General features: G+C 43.0%; 1 protein-coding gene across 1 annotated transcript in view; it reads left to right on the forward strand.

The window, feature by feature from the left end:
* Positions 1–24,718, forward strand: part of SLC9A3 (solute carrier family 9 member A3) — a 412,188-nt gene extending 387,470 nt beyond the window's left edge. The window contains exons 14-16 of the mRNA XM_030209723.1: positions 9,756–9,807; positions 17,201–17,311; positions 22,660–24,718. Coding sequence (XP_030065583.1) covers positions 9,756–9,807; positions 17,201–17,311; positions 22,660–22,904 — 408 coding nt within the window. The 3' untranslated portion in view covers positions 22,905–24,718. The remainder of the gene's footprint in view (positions 1–9,755; positions 9,808–17,200; positions 17,312–22,659) is intronic.
* Positions 24,719–25,151: the final 433 nt, after the last annotated feature.

Raw genomic sequence — 25,151 nt, forward strand, 5'->3', positions numbered from 1 at the left:
TCAAGTACGCTAGCGTTTAACTATAGAAAAGGTGATTACGACAAAATGAGAAAAATGGTGAAAAAAAGACTGAAAGGAGCAGCTCGCAGAGTAAAAAACTTGCATCAGGCGTGGATGCTGTTTAAAAACACCATCCTGGAGGTTCAGGACAAATATATTCCACGTATTAGAAAAAAGGGAAAAAAGACTAAACGTCAGCCGGCGTGGCTAAACAGTAAGATAAAGGAAATCATTAGAGCCAAAAAACAATCCTTCAGAAAGTGGAGAAGAGAACCAACTGAAAGTAACAGGATAGATCATAAGGAATGCCAAGCCAAATGCAAAGAGGAGATAAGGAGGGCAAAAAAGGACTTTGAGAAGAAATTAGCGTTGGAAGCAAAAATACATAGTAAAAATTTTTTTAGATACATTAAAAGCAGGAAACCGGCCAAAGAGTAGGTTGGGCCGCTGGACGAAAATGGTGTTAAAGGGGCGATCAAGGAGGACAAAGCCGTAGCGGAGAAATTAAATGAATTCTTTGCTTCGGTCTTCACCGAGGAGGATTTGGGGGGGACACCGGTGCCGGAAAGAATATTTGAAGCGGGGGAGTCGGAGAAACTAAACAAATTCTCTGTAACCTTGGAGGATGTAATGGGTCAGTTCAGCAAGCTGAAGAGTAGTAAATCACCGGGACCTGATGATATTCATCCCAGAGTATTAATAGAACTAAAAAATGAACTTGCGGAGCTACTGTTAGAAATATGCAATCTGTCCCTAAAATCGAGTGTAGTACCGGAAGACTGGAGGGTAGCCAATGTTACTCCGATTTTTAAGAAGGGTTCCAGAGGAGATCCGGGAAATTATAGACCGGTGAGTCTGACGTCGGTGCCGGGCAAGATGGTGGAGGCTATTATTAAGAATAAAATTGCAGAGCATATACAAAAACATGGACTGATGAGACAAAGTCAGCACGGATTTAGTGAAGGGAAGTCTTGCCTCACCAATCTAATGCATTTTTTTGAGGGGGTAAGCAAACATGTGGACAATGGGGAGCCGGTTGATATTGTATATCTGGATTTTCAGAAGGCGTTTGACAAAGTGCCGCACGAAAGACTCCTGAAGAAATTGCAGAGTCATGGAATCGGAGGTAGGGTATTATTATGGATTAAGAACTGGTTGAAAGATAGGAAGCAGAGAGTAGGATTGCGTGGCCAGTATTCTCAGTGGAGGAGGGTAGTTAGTGGGGTCCCGCAGGGGTCTGTGCTGGGTCCGTTGCTTTTTAATGTATTTATAAATGACCTAGAGGTGGGAATAACTAGTGAGGTAATTAAATTCGCCGATGACACAAAATTATTCAGGGTCATCAAGTCGCAGGAGGAATGTGAACGATTACAGGAGGACCTTGCGAGACTGGGAGAATGGGCGTGCAAGTGGCAGATGAAGTTCAATGTTGACAAGTGGAAAGTGATGCATGTGGGTAAGAGGAACCCGAATTATAGCTACGTCTTGCAAGGTTCCGCGTTAGGAGTTACGGATCAAGAAAGGGATCTGGGTGTCGTCGTCGATGATACGCTGAAACCTTCTGCTCAGTGTGCTGCTGCGGCTAGGAAAGCGAATAGAATGTTGGGTGTTATTAGGAAGGGTATGGAGTCCAGGTGTGCGGATGTTATAATGCCGTTGTATCGCTCCATGGTGCGACCGCACCTGGAGTATTGTGTTCAGTACTGGTCTCCGTATCTCAAAAAAGATATAGTAGAATTGGAAAAGGTACAGCGAAGGGCGACGAAAATGATAGTGGGGATGGGACGACTTTCCTATGAAGAGAGGCTGAGAAGGCTAGGGCTTTTCAGCTTGGAGAAGAGACGGCTGAGGGGAGATATGATAGAAGTGTATAAAATAATGAGTGGAATGGATCGGGTGGATGTGAAGCGACTGTTCACGCTATCCAAAAATACTAGGACTAGAGGGCATGAGTTGAAGCTACAGTGTGGTAAATTTAAAACGAATCGGAGAAAATTTTTCTTCACCCAACGTGTAATTAGACTCTGGAATTCGTTGCCGGAGAACGTGGTACGGGCGGTTAGCTTGACGGAGTTTAAAAAGGGGTTAGATAGATTCCTAAAGGACAAGTCCATAGACCGCTATTAAATGGACTTGGAAAAATTCCGCATTTTTAGGTATAACTTGTCTGGAATGTTTTTACGTTTGGGGAGCGTGCCAGGTGCCCTTGACCTGGATTGGCCACTGTCGGTGACAGGATGCTGGGCTAGATGGACCTTTGGTCTTTCCCAGTATGGCACTACTTATGTACTTATGATTTGGAGGCTTTGGTTGATCTCGTTGGTGATTTCATTTAGGTTGTGTTTAAACGGGATATAAATCGTGACATCATCTGCATATATATAAGGGTTGAGGTTTTGATTAGCTAGTAATTTAGCTAAAGGTATCATCATTAGATTGAAGAGAGTTGGTGAAAGGGGGGATCCTTGGGGGACTCCACATTCAGGTGTCCATGGTTCTGATATTGTCTTCGTTGTTACTTGGTATGATCTTGTGGTCAGGAATCCTCTGAACCATTTGAGAACTGTGCCTCCTATTCCAAAGTATTCTAGTATATGTAATAGTATTCTGTGATTGACCATGTCGAAGGCACTGGACATGTCGAATTGTAGGAGGAGTATATTGTTGCCGGTTGCAATTGCTTGTTTGAATGAGTTCATTGCAGACACTAGAACAGTTTCGGTGCTATGATTCGACCTAAATCCTGATTTGGGCTCGTGCAAAATTGAGTGTTTATCTAAGTATTCAGTGAGTTGTTTCGTCACTATGCCCTCCATGAGTTTGGTTATGAGGGGGATAGATGCTACTGGGCAGTAATTGGTTATGTCCATTGTGTCTTTCTTGGCATCTTTAGGTAGAGGAGTGAGTAAGATGTTTCTTTTCTCCATGGGGAAGAGACCATTTTGAAGTCTGTAGTTTAAGTGTTTTGTGAGGTCTGTTTTGAATTGTTTAGGGGCTGATCTAATTAAGCTAGTCGGGCAGATGTCTAATTTGCATTGCGACTTGGCGTATTTGCCAAGCGATTGTGAAATGTCATCGAGTGAGAGCGTGTCAAAGTTGGTCCATGATCGATCTGCTGGGTGTTGCCCAGGTATTGGGTCTAGGCATTTGAGGAGGTTTGTGTAATCAGTTGTGTTGGTTGGTATCATAAGTCGAAGCTTTACAATTTTTTCATTAAAGTAGTTCGTAAGATTGGTTGCAGATGGGGTGTCCATATTATTGGAAGTGGCCAGTGTAGTATTCAGTATTTTGTTTACAAGTGAAAAGAGTTTGTGTGTATCCTTGTAGTTTGGTCCTATTTTGGTTTTGTAATATGTTCTTTTAGTTTGTCTAATGGTGTATTTGTATTTTCTTTGTAGTTGTTTCCAGTTTTTGAGTGTGGGTTCATCTTTTTTCTTGCTCCATGCTCTTTCTAGTCTTCTGACTTGAGTTTTTAGTTCTTTCAATTCTTTGTTAAACCATGGTATTGAGTTTTTTCTGCGTGAGGTTCTGGTTTTTAGCGGTGCTATGTTGTCTAGTACGGTTTTGCATCTGTCGTCCCATAGTTGGAGAAATTGGGGTGAGTCTATAGGTACTGTCCATTCGTCAGTATAGAATTGTTGCCAGAATGTTAGTGGGTCAATTCTGCCTCTCGTAGTATAGGTTTGTTGTTCTTGTTTTTGTTGTGTCTTTTTTGTTCGCCACTGAAGGGAGAGATTTGCTCTGTAGTGATCTGATCATGGCGTAGGTGTCAATTTTGTATCTATTAGTGTTAGATTTTGTTCTGAAGATGATGATGGTCAGTACTCTTCATCATGAAGTGTATAGGGACAAACTTAAAGATCTCAATATGTATACTTTGGAAGAAAGACGGGAGAGGGGAGATATGATAAAGGTGTTTAAATACCTACGAGGCATAAATGCACAGGAGACAAGTCTCTTTCAATTTAAAGGAAACTCTGGAATGAGGGGGCATAGGATGAAGGTGAAAGAGGATAGACTCAGAAATAACCTGTCGAATTACTTCTTCACAAAAAGGGTGGTAAATTTGTGGAATGGTCTCCCGGTGGAAGTGGTGGAGATGAAAACTGTATCTGAATTCAAGAAAGCTTGGGACAAATACATAGGATTTCTAAGGCATGGAAAGGGAGAGTAGATGGCATGGATGGACAGACTGGATGGGCCATATTGTCTTTTTCTGCATTTTTTAGCATTAAATCTTAGCTGCCAAATTCTGGAAGAAAAGTGTTGCACACACAAACACACAAACAGAAATGGCAGGACTAATATAAAATGCAACACCATCCATCCCTATAGCCCAGAATCAACCCTAACCTTCCCTATCTCCCCAACCATCCATCTCTGTAGCTTAGCATAGGCCGTACCCTTCCCTTGCCATCCTACACCCTTCATCCCTCCTAGTAGCCCGACATCAGACCTAACCTTCCCCCACTCCTCCCTGTAGCCTAGCATCAGCCCTGCCCTTCCCTACCTATCCCCCATAGTCTGGCATCTCGCTGGCCCTGCCCTCCCCAATCTCCCCCCCCCCCCCCCCCACCCTGATGTATACCAGTATTAAATATAAAACTTATTTTAAAACCTGGGCACTGCAGAACCCATCTTCACCCAAAAAAACCCTACCCCCTCATATAAAGCCTGGCATCTCCTCTGTCCTTTCATACCACCGCACCCCCTTGTATAATGCCTGACTTCTTCCCTTGCCCTTCCATACCACTGCATACCCTACATATAAAGCCAGGCATCTCCCCTGCCCCTTCCATTCCCCCCCCCACCCCCTGATAAAAAGCCAGGCATTTCCCCTGCCCTTCTATACCTCCCACCCCCTCATATAAAACCTGGCATCTCTCCTGCAGCTCTGCTCCTCCATCCCCACAGCCCAGCATCAAATCTGCTGTTCTCTGTGCTCCCCATCCCACTCCTGCCTATCTCAATCTCCATCCCCAAAGTCCAGCTCTAGCATTGAAGTATAATTTTTTTTTTTTTTTTTTGCTACTTGGGCTGGGCACTCTGGCAGACCGGAGAGGAAGCCTAAGACTGAATTGTGTGCTGGGCACTGTAGCCCTTCAAGGAGATAATAGTCTTCTAAGCTGGCTCGATGCAACCAAGCAGCTCTGTGGAAAAAACTGTGAAGCTGCCGATTTCTGGGCTCTGAGGCAGAGAGGTGATCAAGGCCAGGCCCTGTATTTTATTTGAAGCGCAACGCTGTGGATTGGGCGGTGGACCAAGTTTCGGCGGGCTATCGCAGCAGCCACAGCTTTGAGATCCTGCTGGGAGTCACATGGCAGGTCTCAGGAGTCTGCCGCAGGGGCAGTTTGGAGATAGCAAGATGGAAGCAGGTAAAAAAAAGATGCTGGTACACTATACCGGTGCTTAGCGGCATAAAAAAAGCCCTGGGCATTACAATGGCCACCTTCCAATCTTCAGGTATCATGGATGATTATAATGACCAGTCACAGATTATTTATGTATTTATTTATTTATTACATTTGTATCCCACATTTTCCCACATAGCAGCAGTAGGCTCAATGTGGCTTACAGGTTTCGGAGAGGAAGGTACCAACTCCGGGAATATATACAGAGTGGACAATATAGTAACAATAGGTGCAAGGAAGCTGATAAGGTTCCGGAAAAGAGAATAAAACTCTGGGACGAATATATAGTAGCATATAGAGAGAAGTAATCCCAATGAGGCTGATAAGTTTCCGGGGATGGGACTACAGATTCTAGTGAGCAATACAGAGTAGGATAAGGGTAGAAGTACACTTAATTATAACTGGAGTGGTAAAATTCGTACAGTTTGAAGTAATAGGATTATGTGGAAGGGGTATTGTTCATTTCTTAGATCGAAAGATGTGATGCATTCTTCATGAATTAGTTCGGGTCTGCTGGGTAAGCTTTCCGGAAGAGGTGAGTCTTGAGTCTTTTTGAAATTTTAGATGGGTGTTCACAGTTCTAATGTTTCCAGGTAAAGCGTTCCAGAGCTGGGTGCAAATGTAGGAAAAGCTGGATGCATATGTTGATTTGTATTTTTTTTTTTTAATTATTTTATTTATAATTTTACATTTATTAAACAACATAAATGTAATGGAAATACAAGAAATTGTTTTAACAAAGAAAAAAAAATAGAATGGAAATTACACAATTACTTTGTCCACAAATAAAGATCCAGATACTAGGTAAACAGAAGGAAATTAATTATCCATAAGCGTGAAGAGCAAGTTTTATCCTGCAAGCCAACTTTACAGCATATTACTTTCTTTGGGGTTCAACTAAGGAGTATTAACACTTTCCTTTGCTATTATAAATTGTTGCAGTTTTAAGGGGTCAAAGAATATACCCTGTTTCCCTGAAAGTAAGACATCCCCCGAAAATAAGACCTAGTAGAGGTTTTCCTGAATTGGTAGATATAAGGCCCCCCCCCCCAAAAGTAAGACCTAGCAAATTTTTGTTTGAAAGCAGGGCCGCAGAGAGCCGGACAAGGCCGCCCCTGGGCCGCCCCACCCACCCTCCGTCGCTTCCAGAACTAACCTTAAATGCCTCCTTTCACCCTCGCAGCAAGCAGCAGCAGGGCAGACCTCTCCTTCCTTCCATGCCCCGCCCTCGTGGACGTTACGTCAGGCGAGGGCAGGACACGGAAGGAAGGAGTGGCTTGCCCTGCTGCTGCTTGCTGCGAAGATGAAAGGAGGCATTTAAGGTTAGTTCCAGGAGCGACGGGGGGGGGGGGGGGGGCAGGCCAACCCCAATCCAACCCCGATGTTTCCCCGAAAAATAAGACAGCCCCTGAAAATAAGACCTAGTGCATTTTGGGGGGCAAAAATTAATATAAGAAAGTGTCTTATTTTCGGGGAAACACGGTATAAATGTTCAATTGAAGGGATACTAAGCATCTACAAGGAAATTTCAGTTTAAAAACTGCACCCAGGTTGAGAAGTATTGCCTTATATTGCAAGAATTCTCTCCTCCTCCTCTGCGTGTCCCTCGCCAAGTCAGGGAAAATTTGAACTCTCGAACCCAGAAAGACTGCATTAACATGTTGGAAATAAATCTTAAAGATATTGTTCCTGTCCATTTCAAAGGCAAAAGTAGCCAGTAGAGTGGTCCGTTCCGTCACTACGTCCAAGGAACTCTCTAAAAATTCAGTTAAGTTTAACTGCGGGTTTTGCGGTTGTTGTTCATTTAAGTTGTTTGTAACTCCTGTTATGTACTGAGCCTTAACAATGGGTGGAAAACCCTCCACTGGTAGACCCAGCACGTTACCAAAATATTTCCTTAACATCTCCACTGCTGGAATCAATGGAGACTTGGGGAAATTTATAAACCGCAAATTATTCCTTCGGAATTGGTTATCAAGGAATTCAATTTTATGTGCCTGAATTTCCTTGTCTTTAATTAAGTTAGTCATAATGTTCTTGAGTTTAGCGACTTCTCCTTCCAACAATGCTGTTTTATCCGATTGTTCTTGAATTTTAACAGTCAAAGTTTGGGAAATTTGTTTAACCTCCACAATTTCTTCTTTAAGAGAATTTGTTACCATTTTAAGGGAAGTGTTTAGTCCTAGAATTGAGTCCCAGAGCACTTCTAATGTGACAACAGCCGGTCTTACCGCTATCCCGCTACCGTCTGGGGTGCCTCCTCGATCTGAGAGCAATTCCTTCAGCTCTCCCTCTGTTGTTCCGATCGGGGTAGAGAAGCCGACAGGTCCTCCCAACTGGACAGGTAGGGGCTGCATATTAGCTTCCCCTATCCGGTTCCTCTCCGTCAGCGTCTGAACACCTCGTGGTGGCGGGGGGGCTGTTCCTGCGGAGGGGCTCAACGTCACCTCCTCTATGCTCTGACCCGTTTCCATGGGTCTCGTCGAAGCAGGAACTTGCACTTCGAGCGGCCTCATCCCGAAGGCGTCTAATGTGGTCTGACGAACAGCGGGACCTGTAGCAAGGTTCGGGGAGGCTTGAGCCTTTGCTTTCCCCTTTCTTTTCCCCATTCTTCAAACTAACAATGGGGAAATTCTGACGTTTCGCCACAGCAACCCCTCGGAGACGAGAAAACGCCCACACAGCTCAGATCGCCATCTTGGATCTCATTTTCGTTGATTTTTATTTTAGTCCTTTACAGTTTGGGTAATGCAGGTTTAGAAATGTTCTTGATGATTCAATGATGTGTCTAGTTGGTAAATCGATAAGTTCGGTCATGTAGGTTGGGGCCAGACCATGGATTATTTTGTGGACCAGAGTGCAAGTAGGTCTTCAATTTCATTTATGAGTTCTTTCAGTTCTTGGGGGTGTGCTTTAGAACATAAGAATAGCCTTACTGGGTCAGACCACTGGTCCATGTAGCCCAGTATCTTGCTTCCAACAGTGGCCAATCCAGGTCATAAGAACCTGGCAGAAACCCAAATAGTAGAAACATTCCATGCTACCAATCCCAGGGCAAGCAGTGACTTGCCCCATGCCCATCTCAATAGCAGACTATGGACTTTTCCTCCAGGAACTTGTCCAAACCTTTTTTAAACCCAGATAACTTCAATATATGATGAATTAAAAAAAAAACTGAACAAAAATACATAAAAGAAAATAATACACGATAGTCAGAATTGCTCCAGAGATAATCCTAATTACCCATGCAAGCTTAACCGACCAAATAGCTTACAAATCAAATGGCACAATAGCAGATAAAGGGGTACACAAATGGGCATGCCCCTTTGATTCCCCCCTTTAGTGATGCTCATTGGGCAGTACCGTCTTCCACGTGTTTCATAAATGTCTCCTGAGACAGCTGATGTCAAGAAAAAGGCTGAGTCACTGGAAACAATGATTAAAGGTCAACTAGCAGCAATAATAAAAGTAAGTGAAGTCAGCAGCATCTAAGATCTCCTTTATGGAGACTACATCAAGTGGGCAAATGACACAGCTATTTCTTTGACATGATAATCCTTGATATGCCCATCCCGAGTCTCTTTCCTAATAATTCCTAGCATCCTGTCTTTTTTTTTTTTTTGCTGCCACTGCACAATCTATTATGTGAATTATGATTATGAATGTAATGTAGGAAAAGGTGGAAGCGTAGGTTGTTTTATACTTGAGGCCTCTGTAGATTGGGTAATGCAGATTTAGGTACAAGCGAGCTGATCTGTGAGAGTTACGAGGTGGTAAGCTGACAAGGGTGTCCATATACGCTGGGGCCTCTCCATAGAGAATTTTATGCACCAGTGCACAAATTTTAAATGTTATTCGGTCCTTGACAGGGAGCCACCGCCAAACTGCGGTAAAAAGTGTCATTAGTGCGTCCTTACGCAGGTCATTCCCACATAATAAGGACATTTTTCCCACGGGTAAAATGACCAAACTAATTTTCCTAGCAGTGTATGAACCCCTACAGCGACCTATGCTGTAGGTAGGGTTCATGCACTAACCATGCACTAATTGGTTAGCGTGTAGCAAAGTAGTAGCTACACTAACCAACAGAACACACCCACTCTCTGCCTCCCGACCTACCCTCAGCATGGGTGACACGTGCCAATCCCAAAACTACCAAGGTATACCTGAGCATGCCCTGCAGTAAGGCATTTTTAGGTACGGTAAGCACGTGTTAGTTTTATACTGTATTCAGTGATATTTATGTATTTACCAATTTCTCATAGCAGTTTGAGATACTTGCAAAATTTCTTATACTTTGTTTAATATATATCCCTTAAAATGTTGTACACTTTTATTTTACAGAGAAGCAGTAGTATGAATTTGATCATGAATGGAAAAATACCACATGAAAAAGGTAATTGAACTGTTCTTAAAAATAGGACATTTGGGAAGAGTGAAGGGAGATGTTACAGATGTTATATATACCAATTTATTTAAAGAAGGTTCCTGAGCTGTCTTACCACATGCCCCCTACCCTATTCTGCCCCTTTCACATACTTTTTCCAAACATCTTTACCAACAGTGGCATTGCTAGGAGTGAATGGGCCCCCTATAACACCATCGCTCCCAAAGTAATGGAGACTGAGGGTGGGGAGGCATGAAGATGCACATTTCCTAAAGCAGACATATTACAATTAAGAAATTCAGAAAAAAATACTATTTTCTACCTTTGTTGTCTGAGCATTGCTTTGGTCCTGTTGTCTCCTATTTTTCTCTGTTTTTTTCTTAACTCTCTCCAATGTCTCCTGTCCTTTTGACATTTCTTCTCTCTGTCTGTCTAGCATTCATCTTTTCTCTGTGTCCCTATCTGTCCTGTCTAGCATTTGCCCACTGTGTCCCTGTCCCTATCCTCCCCCCATTTTTAGCAAATCTCCTCTCTATCCGTTTTGCTCCTCTGTGTCCCTGTCCCTCCCCATGTCCAACTTCACTCTTCCCTTCCTCCCTTTGTTGATCTATCATTTGTCCCCCCCCCCCCCTCTGGTCCAGTGTCTCTATCTCTTCTCTCTGACCCCCCACCCCCCAGTCCAGCATCTGTCCCCTCTCATCCCCCTCCCTCTCTCTCTCTTCCCTCGTCTCCCCCTCTGCCTCCCTCCCAGCCAGTTCAGCATCTCTCCATTTCCCCCCCCCCTTGCCCAGGTCTGGCATTGCTCCCCACCCCCCACCCCCACCAGGCCTCCACACACTGTAGCAGAGATCGTGGCAAAGACAGCCTGAAAGCTGCTACACTGGCCGATAGGGCCTTTCCTCTGCTGAATCCCACCCACAGGAAGTTGCATCCGAGAGGCGGGATGCGGCAGAGAAAAGGACCCGCTGAGTGTCTTTACCACAATTCCACTGCAGCTTGTGGAGGTCCAATGGGGGGCATGCCAAACCTAGAGGCAGAGGGGGGATCGGTTGTGTGCAGCTTCAGGTGGTGCATACCATTAGACGGCTCTGGGCATTTTGCCAGGCTTGCGCAGTGGTAGCTATGCTCCTGGTTTCCACACATTATCTGCTGCAGATTCCATTGCTTTAAATGGGATCTGTGACAGATAATTAGTTATAACAGTGTTAGTGTATGCTGACCATTAATAAATGGCCCCAATAAAGTGCTTAGGCTGGATGGTGTCTGTCTGTCACTTATGGGAAAGCTCGTGTGTGCACATCAGCATGCAAATGTGCCCTGCCTCTTCCCATGGGAAGTGTGTAACCCCTTCCTTTGTTATAGTACAGCTGCATAGTATAACCCCAAGATAGTGGGAACAGGGGCACACACTTTTATTTCTTTGTTGAGGGACACTCCAGGACTAGGATTTACACTGGAGGCTGAGCAAGTGGCATCAGACTTTGAATCCACATTCCACTTAAAAACGCAATCCACACGAGTCTCTTTTTTTCTGAACCAGAACTTTTACTGTTCCTTTACTTGATAAGGTAAAAGAGAAATGTATTTGCAAAACATGTAGCCAACTATGTACAGTTTTATCTCTTCTCCTATAGCAGCACAAAAATATATATAGACTGTTACTCCTCATTCCCTTAGATGTTCAAGCTGGTTTACTCGGTTGGTGAGGGACCTGAAAATACAGTTCTGTTCTCAGAAATCAGATATTCAAAATTATCAATGCTTAGTACAATTGATAAACACAGGCTAGCAAGTATCCGTGTCACAGACACTGGGGCTCTGTAGCGATGGTGTTATAAATCCTTATAAGATGTTATACTGCCCGGGGTAGAAACTTGCCCCTTAAAATATGGAACAGTGCACCTGGTTGATATAGCAGGCAGGAGTGGCCCAAGACAATCTGCCGGCTGAGGTAAGGAATGAGCTGGCGCCCCAGCTCCTCCTCCTCTGCCCCTCCCCCCACTACAATCTGACATCTCCCCCCTTCCTTCCACAACCCCCTCCCCTGAATTTACCTTTTCTTTTCTTGTTTTTCAAAAGGCAGAGGTGTCAGCAGCAATTCCCATAGGATGCCCTGCTGCTGGTCCCAGCCCCTTCTCTCTACTGCGGCCCGCCTCCTAGGAAATAGGAAGTTACATCAGAGAGGCTGGTTGCAGTAGAGAGAAGGGGCTGGGACCAGAAGTAGAGAGAAGGGGCTGGGACCAGCAGCAGGGCAGTGAAGAGACATATAAACAATCAAATAGTGTGGAAGTTCCCCCTTGACGAAGCTTTGCGAAACAGGCACTTGTCGGGGTATATGGGCACACCAGTTAGATAAGATGAGCACACCAGTTTGATAAGATAAGTGTCTATGGATTATGACATTATACCTATGCATTGTGAAGTTTAAATAAAGACGATTTTAAGAGATTGCAGCATAGGAAGGAGGTGGTAATGAGTCAATGATTAATGTGCACGAGCGCAGATTCACCGTGAGGGTGAAGTGGCAAGGAGCCGTGTTCAGATATCTGAGACTCTATCTCACATAAGATTGTAGAGTGACTCCCAATACACTCTCTACTATTATATCCTAGAAATAAGCTGTGGATTTTCCCCAAATCCATTTTAATAATGGCTTATGGACTTTTCTTTTAGGAAGCTATCCAAACCTTTTTTAAACCCTGCTAAGCTAATTGCTTTTACAACATTCTCTGGCAAAGAATTCCAGAGTTTAATTACACATTGAGTGAAGAAGTATTTTCTCAGATTTGTTTTAAATTTACTATTTTGTAGCTTCATTGCACGCTCCTTAGTCCTAGTATTTTTGGAGAGAGTAAACAAGTGATTCATGTCTACCCATTCCATTCCACTCCACTCCACTCATTATTTTATAGACCTCTAACATATCTCCCCTCAGCCATCTTTTCTCCCAGCTGAAGAGCCCTATCTACTTAGCCTTTCCTCATAGGGAAGTCATCCCATCTCGTTTATCATTTTCATTGCCCTTCTCTGTACCTTTTTCTAATTCCACTATATGTTTTTTGAGATTTGGTGACCAGAATTGCACACAATATTCAAGGTGCGGTTGCACCATGGAGTGACACAAAGGCATTGTAACATCCTCATTTTTGTTTTCCATTCCTTTCCTAATAATACTTAACATTCTATTTGCTTTCTTAGCTGCCACTGCATACTGAGCAGAGGATTTCAAAGTATCATCAACGATGATGACTAGATCTCTTTCCTGGTCGGTGACTCCCAACGTGGAACCTTGCATTATGTAGCTATAGTGTGGGTTCCTCTTTCCCATGTGCATCACTTTGCACTGCTCACATTAAACGTCATCTACCATTTGGATGCCCAGTCTCATAAGGTCCTCTTATAATTTTTCACAATCCTCTTGCGATTTAACAACTTTGAATAACTTTGTGTCGTCAGCAAATTTAAATACATCACTATTTACTCCCATCACTAGATCATTTATAAATATATTAAAAAGCAACGGTCTCATCACAGACCCCTGGGGAACCCAACTATCTACCCTTCTCCATTGAGAATACTGACCATTTAACCCTACTCTCTGTTTTCTATATTTTAACCAGTTTTTAATCCGCAATAGAACACTACCTCCTATCCCATGACTCTCCAGTTTCCTCTGGAGTCTTTCATGAGGTACTTTGTCAAATGCCTTTTGAAAATCCAGATACATTATATTGACTGGCTCACCTCTATCCACATATTTGTTCACCCACTCCACATCATCACCCTTGAAAACCATTCCTGATACAGATAGATCTCATATATTTTCTTCCGTAAAGACTGAAGCAAAGAATTCATTCAGTTTCTCTGTTATGGCCTTCTCCTCCCTGAGTGCCCCTTTTGCTCCTTCATGATTTAACAGTCCCACTGATTCCCTTACAGGCTTTCTGCTTCTGATGTATCTGAAAAAGTTGTTACTGTGAGGTTTTTGCCTCTGCAGCTAGTTGCTCTTCTTTAGCCTTCTTTATAAGTGCTTTGCATCTTACTTGCCAGTGCTTATGTTGCTTCTTATTTTCTTCATTTGGAATCCTTCCATTATTTGAAGGACAAAGATAGAAGAAAAGAAGATAAAGAAACAAGCCAAAAGAGGAGAGAGAAGATAGAGAAAGGGGGAAAGAATGGAAAAAGCCAAAAGAGAGGGAAGGTAAAAGGAAAGAGAGGAGCTGATTCAAACACCCTTTCAGCAGTATTCAACTCTCTCCAATAGTCAACAAGCACACCCTTCCCCCAGCATTCAGACTGCTGGGAAGAAGGAGGGGATGTTGAAAGTCACTGGTTGGGACAAGATAGAAGAACTTACAAAGAAAGATTGTGCCACTGATAGAGGGACAGAAGGGTGTTGTGAGGAAGTAAATGGTGGAGACAAAGAGGGGGCATACAGAGAGAGAGAGAGAGAGAGAGATTGACTGTCTGAGACAGTAATCATGTCACAACTGACAGGAATGGTGAGCCCTTGGACCAAAGCCGGAGCTTTGGCAGACAAATCACCTGGGCTGGCACAGGCAGGAATCAGAACAGACTGGACTAGGATAAATTAACAGACTCAACAAAGCAGGACAGAGGTAACTGAACACAATGACCTACACAAGAACCGGATCCAGACGAGGCAAGGAAAAGAAGGCAAAAGGGCCAGAACTGGAACCCAGACAGGACAAGGCAAGACTCGCAACTGGATTAAAACTGGGACTGGGACCCAGAAATGCAAGACAAGGCAAAACACGGAAGTAGATTAAAATTGGGTCCAGAAAAGGGCAAGACAAGGCAAGGAATGGTTCTGGACAGGACTAGACTGAAAGAGACAAGACAAAGTACAACTAGACAAGCAAGACAGGGTAGGAGCTAGGCAACAAGAATAACAGAAGCAAGACAATAAGGCAAGGAGAGGATTCAGGATTCTCAAACAGGCTTGGCTAGAACAGGATTCAGGATTCTCAAACAGGATTCAGGATTCTCAAACAGGCTTGGCTGGAACAGGATTCTGGAATGGGCTTGGCTTGGCTTGACTGGAACAGGATTCTGGAACAGACTTGGCTTGGCTGGAACAGGATACTGGAATGGGACTTGGCTTGGCTGGAACAGGATACTGAAAGGGACTTGGCTTGGCTGGAACAGGATACTGGAACAGACTTGACTAGAACAGGTTACTGGAATGGACTTGGCTTGACTGGAATAGGATACTGGAATGGACTTGGCTTGACTGGAACAGGATACTGGAACGGACTTGGCTTGGCTGGAACAGGATACTGGAATGGACTTGGCTTGGCCGGAACAGGATATTGGAACGGACTTGGCTTGGCTGGAACAGGATATCGGAACGGACTTGGCTTGGCTTGGCCGGAACAGGATATTGGAACGGACTTGGCTTGGCTGGAACAGGATATCGGAACGGACTTGGCTTGGCTTGGCCGGAACAGGATATTGGAACGGACTTGGCTTGGGTTGGCCAGAACAGGATACTGGAACAGACATGGTTTGGCCGGAACAGGATACTGAAAGGGACTTGGCTTAGGAGGGAACTGGAATAGAACTAGCTCAAACATAGAGCAGGAGCAGAACCTGGCTCAAACACACACAGGAACAGAACTTGGCAGAAACAGAGCTCAAGAGCCAGGAAGCAAACATAGCAGGCAAAGGATTAAGCAGACTAGGGGAAGACAAACAAACAAAGAAGCAATGTGCTTACCAGCACCCACAGCTGGAAAGGGAAAGGCCAGGCAGACTGAGAAGCAGCAGACACAGGTGTTTAACAGTGAAGTAATCAGGGACAATGCTGGCTTCTACAGACTCTCAGAATTAACAGACAAAAACTACACACACAGGAAACAGAACAGGGAAAACAGAAACAGAGCTTGGCTAAACACAGAGAGCTTAACTATAGCAAGAGTCAAAAGCAGGGCTAGACTGAAAGCTGGAGCCAAGGGTAGAGTCAAACAGATACAGACACCAAGGGCAGGGTGTGGCTTTAGAGCCAGGCTTTCAGGATCAAGGTACAAAATCAAACACACAGAAACAAAGCAAGCATTGAAACATAAGACTCAAAGAAACACAGAACAGACCTTCAGGAGCAAGATACTCAGGAACAAAGCCAAGCATGGAAATGCTCTAAACATGTAACACAAGATTAAGAGACCTCTTGCAAAGGCCACGTAGGAAAGCGCCCTAGGTTCTTTTAAAGGAGTAGGCTGATGATATCACAAGTAGGAAATGAAGCAGAAGCAGGGAGACCAAACCAAGGCTTGGCTAACAGGAAGAACAACAACAGGAAATGAAGCAGAAGCAGGGAGACCAAAGCGAGGCTTGGCTTACAGGAAGAACAACAATAGGGAAAAAGGCAGACTGGAGAGGTCACAGAGCTAGATACAGAGAAACAGTAGGTCTGGACATAAGGGCACGGCCACAACTGTGACAAATAATAATACATATAATATTTGTATGCCACCTTAACCACAAAGCTCAAAACGGTTTACATGTAAAAGTGGAGATAAATCACAGAAATAATTTGCTAAATGAAGTAATTACAATAACTCATAAAAAATCTAAAAGAAACTAATGGAAATGTTTCCTAAATAGCCAAGTTTTCAGTCCCAAATGTCTCCCAAAGAGTAGCTATATTCCATGCTGTTTATGCTTAGGGATAAGCAGTGGCTTTCCCCAAATCCACTTGGTTAATAACAGTTTATGAACCTTTCTTGTAGGAACTCACCTAAACTATTTTTAAACCCGCCTTCTGTCAGAGTTTGACTGTGTGTTGAGTGCAAAAAATATATTTTCTAAAATTTGTTTTTAAGTATTGTACTTAATAACTCCATGAAATGGCCTGCTAGCTTTTGTACTTTTTAAGAGGAAACAACTGTTTTGTATCTCTTTCCCATTTCATTCATGATTTTATAGGCTTCTATCATATTTCCCCTCAAGGAGAGCAAATAAAGAGGGTCATTGGTGGGGACAAAAAGGGGGCAGAGTGGACAAGGAGTGGTGCAGAAATAGAAGGAGGGTGACAGATGAGGACAGTGAGGGAGGATGCTGAGAGAGAGTACTGGGTTCATGCTGGTGCTGGTGCTGGTGCTGTGGCTGGTGCTGGGGAGGAAGCAAAATGTGCAGGTCAAAGGTGAGAGATTCAGAAAGAGGAGATGTGATTTAGCAGAGGCAAGGGAAGCAAACAGGTGAATTTTTAATGAATTTCATTGGTTGTGCAGGTAGCGAGGTTAGTTATTTATGTCAGAGTAACAAATTAGCAGCAAAATGTTGAGCATATAGACCTTGGGTATTGCTTGAAGTGTGTATATTTGAAATTTTGAGCAATAAATGAAGAGTACAGCTTCATTCTAATTTTGTTTTCTTTCAGATGTGGAGTTTTCTGATCCAGATGACAATACAAATTATGACCTAGAAAAAGACATTGGCATTAACTTTTTAGCTTCCGTCACCAAGGAAGCTTTGACAGATACAACTAAAGGTAATATACAAGTAATTGGGGCAATATTCATACTTCATGGTTAACATTTCATTTACCACTCAAATGCAAGTGACCCCTATTTCCAATGTTGTGTCTTATGTGATATATTTCTTATATAGAGGAAAAGCCTCACACCGAGCAAATACTCCTTGTGTTATTCAACTTTAGGGAGCACTGCCCGTTCATCACAGGCTCAAAAACCTCTATTAAGTAACCCTCCCCGTGCGGCTTTTGCCAAATTCAAAATAAAAGTCTTAAGGATTACTTAGCTTGCTGCCGTGAAATTTGCCATACCACTCTATTTGCATCTGGAACCTTCATTTGCAAAATTCAAAACACATTTGATAACTTATTTTTATGAAAAACTATATTGTGTTGGGATTGGAATGTGAAACACATACTGCAGATGCCTTTTTTACCCTTCCCTATTTAAACTTACATTGTGAACTCCCCTCCCTCTCATTTTTCTTCTCTATAATTTCTCTGTATTTATTTAAGTTGTTATTGTAAACAACTTAATAATAGGTGGTGCATCAAGAATAAAGTGAACTTCAACTTGAACTTAACATTCTTGTAAGCATTTTTGCAGAAGGGCTGTCTGATAAGGTTTGAATGAATATGGTATAAAAATACATATACTTGATCCTACTATTTACTACTACTTATCATTTCTATAGCGCTACTGGATCTACGCAGCGCTGTACACATGAACATGAAGAGATAGTCCCTGCTCGACAGAGCTTACAATCTAATTAGGACAGACAAACAGGACAAATAAGAGATAAGGGAATTACTAAGGTGGGGATGATAAAATAAAGGTACTGAACAAGTGAGTAAGGGTTAGGAGTTAAAAGCAGCATCAAAAAGGTGGGCTTTTAACCTAGATTTGAAGACAGCCAGAGATGGAGCTTGACGGACTGGCTCAGGAAGTTTATTCCAGGCATATGGTGCAGCAAGATCGTTGCCTTCTACTCAACGAGTTCCTAAACCAATCAGTCACTTTAGGGCTCCTACTGAGGGCACTCAGTTTATTTATAAGTTGTCCATGTGGAATCGTGTCAAGGCTTCACTAAAATCTATGTACATGACATCTAGCGCTCTCTCTCCATCCAACTCTCTGGTCAGTCAAGGAAATTAATTGGATTTTTCATACAAGACCTGCCTCTAGTGAAACCATGGTGCCTCAGGTCCTGCAAATCACTGGAGTCCAGAAACCTCAATATTCTCTATTGTAGAACCATTTTCATTAACTTACTTACCAGAGAAATCACACTGACTGGCCTGTAGATCCACATCTGCCCTTCTCCAGTCCTTTGAAACCACTCATGACTCTGGAGAAGCATTGAAAATGTCAGCCAGATGAGCGGCCAAAACTTTCCTGAGTTCCTCCAGTACCATCCGATGGAGGCCCCATCTGGCCCCATTGCTTTGTCCACATTTAGTTTAGCTAGCTTTTCATGAACACAGTCCTGTAAAAATCATTCAGGGTCTACCATACTTCCATTCCTATTTGTGTTCGTCTTCTGCAGTCCTACTCCTGGCACTTCATCTGCGAACACAGAACAGAAATATTTGTTAAGCAATTCCGCCTTGTCCTTATTAGCTCCTACATATTCCTCCTCTTCACTTTTGAGTCTTACAATGCTGCTTTTGCACTTCCTCCTATCACTAACATACAGGGGCAGACTGACCATTGGAACAAGTGCAGTGCCCAAGGGCCCACAGCAATGAGAGGCCCACTCTCCCCTAGCTTACATACAATTTAATCATTTTTGGTAGGTAATTAGGGGCCCATGACCTTTATTACCCAAGGGCCCAGAACACTGTCAGTCTGACCCTACTAACATATCTAAAAAGTCTTGTCCCCCCTCCCCCATTTTACCATATTAGCTATTTTTCTTCCACTTTCATCTTTGATTTCCTGACTGTTTTACAAGCTTCCCTTTGCTTTTCCAGATATTGTTGCCTGTCTTCTTCCTTCTGAAATCTCTTGTAGTTTATGAAGGCTAACCTTTTTTTCTTACCTTTGCAGCTACTACTTTTGAAAAGCAAAGTGGCCTTCTTTTCCTCTTACATTTATTTACTTTCCATACAAAAAGGTTTGTTTCTCTTAAAATAGCTCCTTTCAGTTTTGCCCACTGCTCTCCTATTTCTTCCATGTGTTCCCATCCAACTAACTCAAGGTAATCCTCCATCTCAATAAAGTTAGTTTTAAATGAACCCTCTTTAAACCTGTCTTAATATTGAACCACACGATCCAGTGATCACTGGATGCCAGATAAACACCCACTATAACAACAGAAACACTCTCTCCATTTGTAATCACTAATGGGCCCTTTTACCAAGCTACGGTAAAAACAGCCCTGAGGTAGAGTGGCAGTGGCCATTTTTGCTGCACACCAGGGCCCTTTTACCACAGTGGGTAAAAAGCCCCCAAAAAACACATAGCTTTGTTGTAAGCTTGTCCTTACTGTGTGGCCATACAGGAGGGGAGGAGGTGGGGAGCCCTTACTGCCATCCATTGAGGCAAGGGTTCCTTCACTACCCTGGTGGTGACCGGACAGATTACCACTGGGTAACCCCCTGCAGTATATATACATATATTTTTTTAATCCAGCAGCACCGGAAATGGCACGCGCTGATGTAGAACTACTGTCAGTATTGCCGTGGTAAAATGGCCCCATCCCTCATAGTTCCATTACCAACTGCTGGAACAGTTCTCCCTGTAGAGAATCCAGGATCACCCTCCTTATAAAAAAACCCCCGCATAAGGAGCAATCTGATAAACATCTGGGATATTAAAAACACCTATTAGTAGTACCCCCCCCCCCCCCTTTCACTGCTGTATTTTCTATTCTGTCTGTGGAGGCCTGTATGTCACATTTTCCATTCCCTCTTTCCAGTTTAACCTACTGTGCCTATTCCTTACCCCATAAGTTCTGCAATTCTGTCACTTTCATATTATCTTTAAACATATCATGTCACACCCTCCCTTTCTTCCTACCTTCTTTTTCCTGCTTAGATTATATCCTGGTATAGCTTTGTCCCAGACATGTTCTCTGTGCATGCGTTCTCTGTGACTGCCACTAAATCCAAATCAACCTCTTCCATCACAGCGTTTAGATCCAGAACCTTATTCCCCATACTATGAGTATTAGTATACTCTGTATCCCTCTCTCTCCCCCCCCCCTTGTCCAGCATGACCCTTTGTGTCACTCTCCCCCCTCCCCCCTTGTCCAGCATTGGCTGTGTCCCTCCCCCCCTTTTCAGCATTGGCCATCTATGTCCCTATTCCCCCCCCCCCCCCCCCCCCCGTGTCCAGCATTGCCTGTAGGACCCTATCCTTCCTGATATGTCTAGCATTGCCTTTCTGTGTCTCTGGTCCTCCCCCTCTGTCCACAAACACTCCTCTATGTGCACTGCATCCAGTGCCAGCCTGACCTCTAGGGTGGCACAATTTAGTGGGGGCGATGCAAATGTAGTTATATCACCTCATTTTGCCCCTGTCCTCCTTGTCATGCCCCTATTTTGTTTGTCTAGTATTGCCCTTTTGTGTCTCTGTCTCCCTGGTCTGGCAATGCTATGTGTCCCTGGGTCTCCTTCTTTGTTCAGCATTGCCCCTCTGTATCCCTCTCCCCCCTTTTTTTATCATTGCCCTTTGTGTCCCTATCCACCTTTTCCAGCATTGACCCTCTGTATCCCTATTCTCTCTCCATACCCAGCATCTCTTCTTTGTGTCCCTATTCCTCCCTATGTCCATTCTTCCCTCTTTCTTTCTTTCCTCCCACACCACCCAACCAAACCCAAACATCTCCCTCCCTCTATGGATCCAGCATCTCTCCCTCCTTCTCTGCAATCCTGTCTCTCTCTCTCTCTCTCTCTCTCTCTCTCTCTCTCTCTCTCCTTCCCACATTTCTCCAAATTTGTGTCCTGTTGCCAGCAGTGGCTCTGGCTGTCCCCAGGTCTTTCCTCTGTGATGTCCTATCCACATGGAAGCGGAAAGGCCTTGGAAACAGCCAAAGGTAGCCTGTCTTCATCACTGCTGCTTCTGCCAATGGAACACAAAATTGGATGACTGTGGGGGGCTGGCATTGGGTTTTGGGGGGTGGAAGCTGGACCATTGGGAAGGGGAACAGGAAGAGGGCAAGAATATGTGACTTGACATGTCTACAGCTGCTACATTTGCATCGCCCACACTAAACTGTGCCACCCTAGTGGTCAGGCTGGCACTGGATGCACTGGAACTGGAGTGGCACTTTCCATCCACTAGCAATATCTATGCTACCAACAGATGAGGGATTTGACCTTAATGGGAGGACAGAAGGTTGTAGGGGTGGAGAAGAAGGAATATAGAGTGGCTAGAGGGAAAGTGAAAATTACCCATGGTGTCAGTGTCCCCCAAGAGGATTATGGTGTATGCATTATAGCAGTAATGAACCTCATCCTTAAGCCAGTAGTTTCAGGTGATGAGTGAGCAGAAATTGTCTAATTCCCCATCCCATCCCTTCTTTGTTCCTTTGCTCCATCCCTCTCTTCTTCCCTCTTCAGTTGTGCTGTTTGCCCCATTCATCTCCCCCTTCTGCCTATACCCTTAGCCCTCCCTAACTTCTTTCCTTTCTTATCCTCATGCTTACTTAACACTTGAATTCACTTCTAGAGCTGAATATCACTTCTCCAATCATCCTGCTTCACCCCCTCCATCTTTTTTCCCATCTCACCCTCCCCATCTGCTTCTTATCTTTGCTGGTACTTCTTAATTCAGTCCTGGAATCCAATCTCACTCTTCTTCCTCTTCTCCTTTCTTCTGTGTCTGTGCCGAATCCCCCTCTTTTGAATCTCACCATCTGCCATCTCTGCTCACTTGCAGTGTAGCTGAAAATACGCTTATTAGTTTGTTTATGTATTTTTTGTCACATAAAGAGGTGTTCCTGGGATGACAATAACACAAATAGACAGCATTTTCAAATTTGTGCATGTTATTTCCTAAGCAAAAACTGTTCACACAAAAAGAAGATGGCAGTTTTTAGTGCGAAAGTAAAGTCCTGCTTTGAAACTTGGAGCAAAGCATATGTGTATAAAATACCTATGGACTTTATCCCAGTATGGACTTTCTAATATCCTCCTTACATGCCAGATATGAAGAAGGGGATCTACATGGTCATATGCAACATCTCTGGATAATTTTTATGATGGTCCAATAAAGCATATCACAATGTGCAAAGAATCTGTACTCTATCTCTGCAAGGCATTCATCATGTGCTACATATATCCTATTTTTTCACCAATTAATATTTTATGTACATTTGTTTTCTTACCACTTCTCTTTATTGCACCCCAATCTTTTTTAGGAAATGATAATCTAGCATTTTCTGCTGATGATGAACAAACTATCCATATGACATTCTCTCCATGGTTATCCACTGAAGATGCTGTAACACCATCACAAAGGGCTGGAATACAGATACCATGTTCTCCAAACAACTACCGAAAACTCAGCTCATTCCGCCTCAGCAACAGATCAATAGATAAAAAGTTGGCAGATAGCACAGAAGAGCAACCCAGAACACTCCTACCAGAAGCAACACACATGTAATATTTGAAGTTAGCTTACCTGTTTGTCTCACTGTTTAATAATCTTTCTTTTCCTTCTCTCTGTGCTCTTTCCTAATAGTCTGCAAATAAGTACCTGCTGTGTTGCCCCAGTGTTTTTCTTACAGAAGCACAAGTTCTACACTTTTAAAATTTTGGTTCACATTTTGCAAATCTCATGCATTTTGCCATTTGTGCTTTGTAGGTTTCTATATGTGATTACATAAGTACCCTCCAGTGATAAGCAATTGAAAGTAATGATAAAGGTGTGATTTATACTGCTAGCAGCTACTGGCAGGAATGCTTAGTTCTTTTTTTGTTTCTTCATGACATGTGGCAATATGCTAGAGATCGCACACACACAAATCAGATATGATATACCTTTTATTGCAAACAGCAGAAGTAATCAGATGCAGGGAATGGTTACACCGTAATCACCAATCAGTAATATCACAGGTCACAGCAGGCTCCCAAATCTGCACTGCTGCAGATTCCAGGTAGAGTAGGTGTGAAGGATCTCACACACTCACACATAGGTTGTGGATCATCTCTAGTTTGTATGAAAATGAAAACCAACACAAACACTTGTACATATTATTCTTTCTATGACTGAGGGATAATGGGTGCTGTAGCTAATCAGGGCAATACAAATATGAAGTTTCATTCCATAAAAAAACAACACACCACTGAAACCAATATACACACTGTTAACATAACAGGAACACTGTATGTGTCATAAAAGGTATATAGAGCCACTCAGATAGTGGTCAATTTGAGCTATAATAATGAAAAAGCCCTCCAATTTAGGCTATCATTTCTTTGCTCACTTTACATCCTTTAATATTTCAAATAAGTTGTTCCAAATGGTTTCAAAATTAAAGATTCAAGTGCCACCAAAAAAATAATAAACAATGTTTTGTGAAATCTAAAATCCACTCTTCAATAGAGTTGAACATCATAATAAATTAGGGTTGAATATCAAAGTCATTTCTGCGTATGGTACATCATCAAATATTATAAACTTATCTGGAAGAGACAGTATCCACAGTTCTACAGAGCTGAAACTGGGCTCTCTCAGTGATGTGGCCATATAAATATTATGATACATATGGTGTTCCCGTTATTTTAATAGTGCCTGTAGTGGTGTGTTGTTTTTTTATGGAATGAAGCTTGATATGTGTATTGTAGTTGGAATAGTTTCCTTCCTATATTAAAGGGTTTTATATTTTGTGATAGCCAATCAGGAGGCACAAAAATATGAAAAAAATGTTATTACAGGTGCACAAGTTGGGAGAGATGAATATGTTTTCCCCCATCTTGGTGTCTGTCTGCCTGTTCTATACACTAACTGATAAGGAGGTATGCAGAAAAACATGTTTTTGTGTACCAGCCTGGGAAATCTCTGTATAGAGCAGAAATATGCAGAGAGAAGAGAAAAAAATAACAGTGAAGTCATTCTAATTTTCAACTTAGGCCCCAAATCTGAATTTCACTGAAATAGCCATGATTGTCCCATTCTGCATAAAGATGCTGCTCATAATAACATTTATTAATTTCCAGTTTCTTATTTTCTGTGAATTTTAATGCCAATAAAAGTGATAGCTTGACAACAGTGGAAGCTGACATTTTCATTTCAGTCATTGATTATGTACAAAAGAGTCATTTGCTTGTAACACATTTTAACTGGTATCAAAAATTTTAACATGCAATTCAAAATGTTCAAAGACCTTTTATTTTACAGTTTATTACTGGTTTCGAACACGATTTCCAACTGAACAAGAACAGTGGTGTAGTTGCATAATTGTACCAAGGAATCAAATAAACATCTACTGATAAATATCACTGTCAGCTGCATATCATTATTTTTACATACAATTACACAGTCTTGCACTGTAATAAGGGACACACAATGAAATTATTTGTAAGGCCCATATTCATCCCGTGGTGGTTAGCAGCTGGTAAGCCACTTCAAACCGCATGCTGCACACACTGGATATTCAACACTGAGGCCTGCGTGCAGACCTGCTAATGACCTGCTTATGCAGGTCATTTCTCACCGAGAAATTGGGATCTCCCAATGAGTGGCCTCCCGTCCAGTGACAGCAGAAAGCGCCTTCATAAAGCGCCATGCCCTGCTACCGCTATCCCACATCCCATGGCATCAGGAGTTGACGTTTTATGAAGGTGTTTCCTGCTGCTGCTGCTGCTGGACAGGAAGACCACTCCTGTAGCCGCTGGCCGCGAATCAGCT

The sequence above is a fragment of the Microcaecilia unicolor genome, chromosome 1 (genome assembly GCF_901765095.1).
Source record: "Microcaecilia unicolor chromosome 1, aMicUni1.1, whole genome shotgun sequence".
NCBI lineage: Eukaryota > Metazoa > Chordata > Amphibia > Gymnophiona > Siphonopidae > Microcaecilia > Microcaecilia unicolor.